Genomic DNA, 8,008 nt, shown 5'->3' with positions numbered 1-8,008 from the left:
TTGTTTGTAGTTTTTTCTGCAAATATTACTTACGGAATAGTCAAAGCAAAAAATTGTGACATAAATTTATCATTAAATTACTTTTCGTGACTTTTAATTGTCACGACAAATTCCCGCAATTATCAACCTTTTTTCTAATAGTTTTGACCAAAAATAAAAGTGAAACATGTGTGTATTTGTTTTTTTTCTACTCACACATTATGCTCTTCAAATTGAACCTGAGTTATAGCCTTCAAATGAAAATGGCTTGACAAGTACGGTTGTTTTGTGCTTGGAGTTTGAAGATTTTTATTTATTTATTTTTTTTTATGTTAAATACAGAAAAATATATTAATAATATAAAAAATAATATTTTGACAGTAAAGATAGAGGTAGGAGAGAAGTTGCAGCGACAATTTAACTAGACAGTGGTCTTATTCGAATAATATTGCTTTTCTATTATTTAAATTTGGCAAAATAGCATCAAATTCTTCTATGATTTGCCGATTTTGTTGAAAATCCCGTGCTCTGAAAATTTTATAAAACTTACTCGTGATTTTTAAAATATTGTAGAAGGAAAAAGATGCAGAAGGTAGGAAAAGAAAAGAAGAAGAAAAATAAATGGAGAAGAAGAAGAAAGTGCAGGAGACTGTGTACATGTGTACAGAGAGGAAGAAGGGTGATTTAGAAAGGGCATAATAGTCAATCTGTATAAATATTTAACATTGTGATTGCAGTTTAGAAGAAGGGGTTTGTTTTTTTTTTTTTTTTTTTTAATTACAAAAAATATATATATTAACATAAATTATAAAATATACAAAAAAATCTAATAAAAAAAATTCAATTACAAACTAAAACCAAACAAATTTATAATTTCGATTTACTTAAAAATCATTATATCCAATTTTCAACTAAAATAAAATAAAAAAAAAAATAATAATAATAATAAAATTACCATTTATAAAGTTGCCATTTCGATCACGACCACTTCCATCAAAGGCAACGCCATGGCTACGTGATTAATACCACGTTCAAACCCTACATCTCCACCGTTCATTCTCCGCCCCCTCGTCCATCTCCACCGTCCATTTCTCAACACCCCTCTTTCCCGTGAAACTCCTTTCACCACGTGACCTTATCTCTCCTTTTTTTTTTTCCATATCCTTTTTCCGTTCATCTCTTCACATTTCAATCCCAAAAATTCCCCAAATCTGCAAACCCTAATTTTCCTCTCAAATTAAAAAAAATCAATGCCGTCGTTCAGAAAATCATCCTTTGGGAGACGAAGCTCCGACATCGGAAACAATGGCGGCGACGGCGGCGGAGGAGGAGGAGGAGAGGAATATTTGGTGGAGAATGTGAGGGATCGAATCGCGTCCTCGCGCCGCAGCCAGCTGGAGCTGATGGAGAACGAGTTAGGGCTCGGCCCGGCCCGAAGGATCGGCCCGCAGAGGATAATCGATGGATTGAGAGACCTCTCCCATGGATTCTTCATTAATCCCGATAACAGGTACTCACTCTTCTCAACCTATACATACACGGTTTTGTATGTATATGTATGTATGTATGCATGTATGTACCTGTATTGTTCTTATCTTACTTTTGGTATGATTTTAGTTATGTTATTTAAACTAAAAAGAATGTTGTCGTCAATTTTCTATATATATTTTTTAAATTTTGATATATTAAGTAATTAATTGATAAAATATTTTAAAAAATATTAAAAATTCAGTATATATTATCTCTAGTAAATCAAATAATCTAACTTTTTACTACTTTTTAAACCAAATTTAACAGTTTTTGTAAGTTTGGAACTTGAAATCGGAGAGTGTTTCTGATGTTTTTTAGTAAATGTTTGAAAAGGGGGAGCATAGTAATCAGGACAATGGTGACACGTGGCGGAAAGTTACTTGCGGGCTTGGTTTGACTTTGATATTTTTAATGGTTGAAAATTGACATGTGAGAGTATCTGTTGGGACACGTGTAAGTTGTTGGTTGGTTGAAAGTTTTTGAAACTATCAAATCGGATTGAATAGATATGTTTCTTTTTGATAAATTTTAAAAAAAAAATAATTTAAATTTGATAGTAAAATAATGTACAATAAAATATTTTGTGAGGAAAAAAATGAAAAAAAATGCAGAGTCTAATTAGAGACAATTACTTAGAAAAAAAAATGTACTCTTATAACGGTGAGATAATGTATTCAAAATTTTGAAAAGTTATGAATTTCTATATAATATATATAAAAAAAAGAAAAAAAAGACTGATTGCATTGAGTAATTTTTACCCTTCCATAGGGTTCTGATAGATGTTTATTGTTCTAATCAGTACTTTAGTATAATATAAATAGTACAAAAATTGTTCGAAAACATAAAACAAGCAAAGCTTGATTCTTGAAAGAAATGTATTGGTGTTTTATTTTGAATTTTTTATTTTTTTTATTTTTTATTTATCTTTGTGGTTTGAATAATTATTTGATATGATATTTTATATTAAAAAAATATAATTCTATTTGATTTTTTCTCAATAATTACTAATATAATGAAAATTTGCAGGTGGTACAAAGCCTGGCAGAAGTTCATACTTCTATGGGCAATTTACTCATCGTTCTTCACTCCAATGGAGTTTGGATTCTTCAGAGGCCTCCCAAAGCATCTCTTCCTTTTGGACATCATCGGCCAGCTCGCTTTCCTCGTCGACATTGTCTTAAACTTTATTGTCCCTTACAGAGATCGACATTCTTACAAGATGATCTTTAACCATAATGCCATCGCCATCCGGTCAGTCGTTCATTTCTCTTCGCAAAATATTCAATTCTAGTTTGTTTTGACGATGATGTTTGATGCTCCCGCCTTTGCAGGTATCTCAAGTCTCATTTCTTTCCCGACCTTCTCGCTTGTATGCCGTGGGATGTCATTTATAAGGTTCGTCATCTTCAAACCTTTCGAATGTTTTTGTCGCAAATGATTATATCACAAAAAAGTCAATTTATCTAAAAAAGTTGAATGAACATACTCACATATTTTTTTTTTTGATAATACATCACATCAAATGCTCAACTATTTACTATTACCAAAATGTTACAAAATTCTATAATTTCCAAAACTTCTACCTTATTGGAATCGAAATTTATTTTTCGATGATATGAATATATAACAAAATGTGTATTTCTTATACATAAAAGCGTATACTTATGGAGATGTATCGTCGTATTCGTATTTGTTTTTAGCTTTAGCTATTGAAGGAACATCATCGAAGTTTTTTCTTCTACGTTCTTGTGTTCATAAGAATCATTTTCGATAAATATGGATACTTAATGTGATCGTGCTTCGATTAGGGTGTCGGGACGCAAGAAGAAGTGAGATACATGCTATGGATTAGGCTAACACGGGTTCGCAAGATCGTAGATTTCTTCCAAAAGTTGGAGAAAGACATACGTATAAATTACCTCTTTACTAGGATCGCGAAACTCATCTTTGTCGAGCTCTATTGCACGCACACCGCGGCGTGCATTTTCTATTACTTGGCGACTACGCTCCCGGAGGAGAAAGAAGGACACACTTGGATCGGTAGTTTATCGTTAGGAGACTACAGCTATTCGCATTTTAGAGACATCGATATTTGGAAACGTTACACAACTTCGCTCTACTTTGCCATTGTCACCATGGCCACCGTAGGCAAGTCATGTGTTTTTTCTTTTCTTACATATTTTCAAGAATGATGTTCGATTTTATACTATGATGTCTTGTTCTTCAGGCTACGGCGATATCCACGCGGTCAATATGAGAGAGATGATATTCATAATGGTGTACGTCTCGTTCGACATGGTCCTCGGTGCTTATCTAGTCGGTAACATGACCGCGTTGATTGTGAAAGGCTCGAAAACGGAGCGATATAGGGATAAAATGACCGATGTCACTAAATACATGAATCGAAACGAGCTTGGGAGGGACCTTCGGAATCAAATTAAAGGGCACCTCCGGTTGCAATACGAGAGTAGCTACACCGACGATGCTGTTCTTCGAGATCTCCCGATCTCAATACGCGCCAAGGTAAGGATTTTCGAACCTTTAGTAACATTAATTTTGTCATTTCAATGAAAAAACCGACTCTTTTTGCAATGAAGTTTCTTGTTTCCTCGCGTAGATATCTCAAACCTTGTACAAGTCCTACGTCGAGAATATCCCTCTTTTCAAGGGTTGCTCGGCAGAGTTCATCAACCAAATCGTAACCCGGGTGCACGAGGAGTTTTTCCTCCCGGGCGAAGTTGTAATGGAGCAAGGGAATGCCGTGGATCACCTCTACTTCGTTTGCGATGGTGTTTTGGTACGCGCATTCGATTTTTTTCATAACTAGCGATGAAACGAGAAAAAAAAGAAAATGTTGTGTTATCATGTCGAATCTCCGGCTCATTTAAATTTTCGACTTGATCAGATCAACGCGGTGATGTCATGTCATTGTAGGAAGAGGTCGGGATAGCCTCGGATGGGACCGAAGAAACAGTATCTCTTTTGGAGCCCAATAGCTTGTTTGGAGAGATTTCGATTCTTTGCAACATCCCACAACCTAACACGGTCCGTGTTTGCCAATTGTGTCGACTCCTACGCATCGACAAACAATCCTTTTCGAATATCTTCGACATATACTTCCAAGATGGCCGGAGAGTTCTCACCAATTTGCTCGAGGTACTTTCAAAGATCATATCTCAGCTTTTGGTTGATCCAAAGTCATATTCTTACAAACCTTTCGATGATGATAGGGGAAAGAATTGAATCTACGCGTGAAGCAAGTCGAGTCGGATATCACGATCCATATTAGTAAACACGAGGCCGAGCTCGCCTTGCGAGTGAATAGCGCGGCTTATCACGGCGATCTTTATCAACTGAAAAACTTGGTTCGATCCGGAGCCGATCCTAACAAAAGAGATTACGATGGTCGAACAGCTTTGGTATATATACATACTAATAATCTACTCGGAAAAATTGCAAATCTAGTCCGGTTCTTAACTCACTCAATTTTATGCTAAAATTATAAACTACGGTGACTCAATTTTAGAGGTGGATAAAACTACTATTCATACTATATTAAAAACATATCGTAAGTTTCGTATTTTGGTGTATCGTAATTTTTGGAATGATAACAGTATTAAATTTTATATATTGTTATATACTATTATCGTACCAAAATATAGTATATACTAAAAGTTTGGAATATAGGATTAAAAAGTCACCGATAATGAACATAATCAAAATTTTCATAAGTATGTAATTAAACAGAGCCATACTAAGGTGAAAAAAAAAGCTAGAAGTATTTCCTTTGTAGTCGATTTTTATGTCTCAATGTACGATTTAAGAATATCCATATCGATGTTTTTCCACAGCACCTCGCTGCGTCGAGAGGGTTTGAAGACATTACCTTATTCCTTCTACAAGAAGGCGTAGATGTGAACGCCGAAGGTAATACTTAAAATGGTACGCAACACGAATGCGCTATATCACCTAAAAACTCAAGTCGATAAAAGTATGCATAGTTTTCATATTTATTTACACAATTCTTCGGATACTTATAAATTTTGCCTCCTCGATAGATAACTTTGGGAACACGCCGTTGTTTGAAGCCATCAAGAGTGGTAATAATCAAGTTGCTTCGTTGCTCGCACGAGAAGGGGCTTTGCTAAAAATGGACAACCCCGGTGGGTTCTTGTGCGCGGTGGTTGCAAAGGGCGACGCGGATTTGCTCAAGAGATTATTGTCGAATGGCGTCGATCCCAACTCCAAAGACTACGATCATCGCTCCCCGTTGCACGTCGCGGCCTCTCAAGGGCTGTATTTGATGGCAAAGCTACTTGTGGAAGCTGGAGCTAGTGTTTTTACAAAGGATAGGTACACTTAGTTTATTCCTCTTTATCGATTTTTTTTTTCTTTTTTTTTTTCGAGTTTATCCATTGTTGAAATGGCTATCGAATATGTTCATAGGCGAGGCGATACCCCGATCGATGAGGCGCGGTTTTGTGGAAATAAAAGTGTGATCAAGCTTCTTCAAGAGGCGAAGACGGTTCAACTATCAGAATTCCCCGAATATTTCTCAGAGACTCCACGTGCTTTTCAACCAGGTATTTTTTGCTTCTTGTTGCAAAGTATGTTCTTTCAAACTTGGGTTTTGGGTTTTTGTTTGAGGTCTAGATATTATGTCTTGTGGAAAAACAATAATATATTTTTATAGAAAATTACGATAATTTTGTTATAAAAGATATGAAGCTAAACTCCAACGAAAAAAGCTTTATGTTTTTCAATACTTAAATGTTTAAACCTAACTATAAGATCTTTAAACTTCATTTTAATAAAAGTTATATGTTACTAAACTAAACATACTTTATTAAAAAAAAAAATATATATATATATAATTGCAAAATTCGATTGATTAATTTTAGTGTACATTTATAATTCATTTTCTACTAACACATGGTTCGAACATGTTTCGATATTTAATAGAAAGAGCCCGCACAAAGAAGTGCACGGTTTTCCCGTTCCATCCATGGGATCCGAAGGAGGCAAGAAAACACGGGGTTGTAATTTGGGTTCCGTCCACCATTGACGAGCTGATACAAAAAGCATCGGAGCAGCTTGGAGTGGATGATGGAACGAGTGTTCTATCCGAAGATGGAGGTGAGATTCTTGAGGTGGATATGATCGACGATGGCCAAAAATTGTATTTGATCACTAAAAGTCGGACAAATTGAATATCAACAACACGTACGCACATATATAATCAACACGATGCTGATTAGAGTTAATCATATATATATATAGATGGACTTAATTTTTGTGTGTACGAAATTTGGAAAAGAAAGAATGTAAAATTTATTGTGATTTATGTTGTCTACAAAATAAAATTAAAAATCATATATATTGATTGCGTTCTATTCGAATTAAAAATATATTTTTATATCTAAATAATTATTCAAATAAAAGATTGAAACAAAATAAATAAATAAAAGGACTTTAATGATCTCTTCTTTTGTATTCCTCTTGTTTTATGCTATTTAATTTGTATATTTATTTTTTCTTCAAAGTGGAGTATCTTTTTAATTTTCCAAAAAAAAAAGATAAAAAGTAGATTGGAAGTGTATATTGCACTCTATTCTCTACGGATGGTTATATTTTAAATTAAAAATTAATGTTTGATATGATATTTAAAAAAAGTAAAATATTATAGACTGAATATTACTACTTAGGTATAAATAAGTAGTAAAATAATATCTCTTTGTTTGTATTATTTTTAAAATTTGAATATTATATATACCTATCTTAAATTTTATTATAAATGATGTCTTTAGTTTGTATTTGTGATTTGTATTTTATATGTTGTGAAAATTGAGAAATTAAAAAAAAAAAAAAAAGCAAACACACACACAAGAACGTAAAGATTCGTTGATCCAGTTCGATCAAAATATTTTCTAGTTTTGATAGCGTTCAAACTAGATATTTTCATTAGTATTTTCAGATGTTGATTACAAAATAAAATAAAATAAAATAAAAAAACATTTGGTGGTATATATAGATGTCTATGTTAGAATTCTAGCATGAGTACAACAATATAGTGGTTGGATACAATGTTTCGTAAAAGAAAATGACATTTTTTATAAAGAATCATGAAAATTCCATAGTAAAATAAGTACTAAGAAAAGATCTCTAAGAGAGTAGAGAAAAAACTCAGTTGAAGCATCACAATATTCCGATGCTATTCAACAAACCAAAAAACTTACATAATAAAAACAACAACAAAAATTAGGCTAAAAATAATAATCTAAGTATAATTTGCTCACTCTTTTAAAAAATACAAAATTTAAATCTACATACATGGAAACCAATTCAATAGCAAGTTTTAGAAATACATCTTAAAGACAAAAAATGAAAAAAAAAATGTTTTGTTTCATATGTATACATACTCAAAATTATTTTTATCGTAAAATTTGTACTCGGATACAACTTAGTCCTCCACACTACTATTTTACCCTCTTGATCTTGC

General features: G+C 33.2%; 1 protein-coding gene across 2 annotated transcripts; it reads left to right on the top strand.

Moving 5' to 3' along the window:
* Positions 1-1,012: 1,012 nt before the first annotated feature.
* On the top strand, positions 1,013-6,882 carry LOC127242491 (potassium channel SKOR-like). Of its 2 annotated transcripts, XM_051262055.1 has the most exons (12): positions 1,017-1,489; positions 2,536-2,760; positions 2,841-2,904; positions 3,318-3,657; positions 3,737-4,032; positions 4,127-4,306; positions 4,444-4,665; positions 4,740-4,928; positions 5,361-5,436; positions 5,568-5,862; positions 5,956-6,092; positions 6,472-6,882. In XM_051262055.1, the coding sequence occupies exons 1-12, from the start codon at positions 1,230-1,232 to the stop codon at positions 6,717-6,719; spliced, it is 2,532 nt and encodes an 843-aa protein (XP_051118012.1). In that variant the 5' UTR covers positions 1,017-1,229; the 3' UTR covers positions 6,720-6,882. The 2 variants fall into 2 exon arrangements, with proteins under 2 accessions (XP_051118013.1, XP_051118012.1); XM_051262056.1 differs by lacking the exons at positions 5,956-6,092; positions 6,472-6,882 and having other exon boundaries at positions 1,013-1,489; positions 5,361-5,451; positions 5,568-5,695.
* The last annotated feature ends 1,126 nt before the right edge of the window (positions 6,883-8,008 follow it).

This window comes from Andrographis paniculata, unplaced genomic scaffold (genome assembly GCF_009805555.1).
Source record: "Andrographis paniculata isolate CXL003 unplaced genomic scaffold, ASM980555v1 Contig86END, whole genome shotgun sequence".
In the NCBI taxonomy this organism is placed as follows: Eukaryota; Viridiplantae; Streptophyta; class Magnoliopsida; order Lamiales; family Acanthaceae; genus Andrographis; species Andrographis paniculata.
This window is presented reverse-complemented; position numbering and strand designations above follow the sequence as displayed.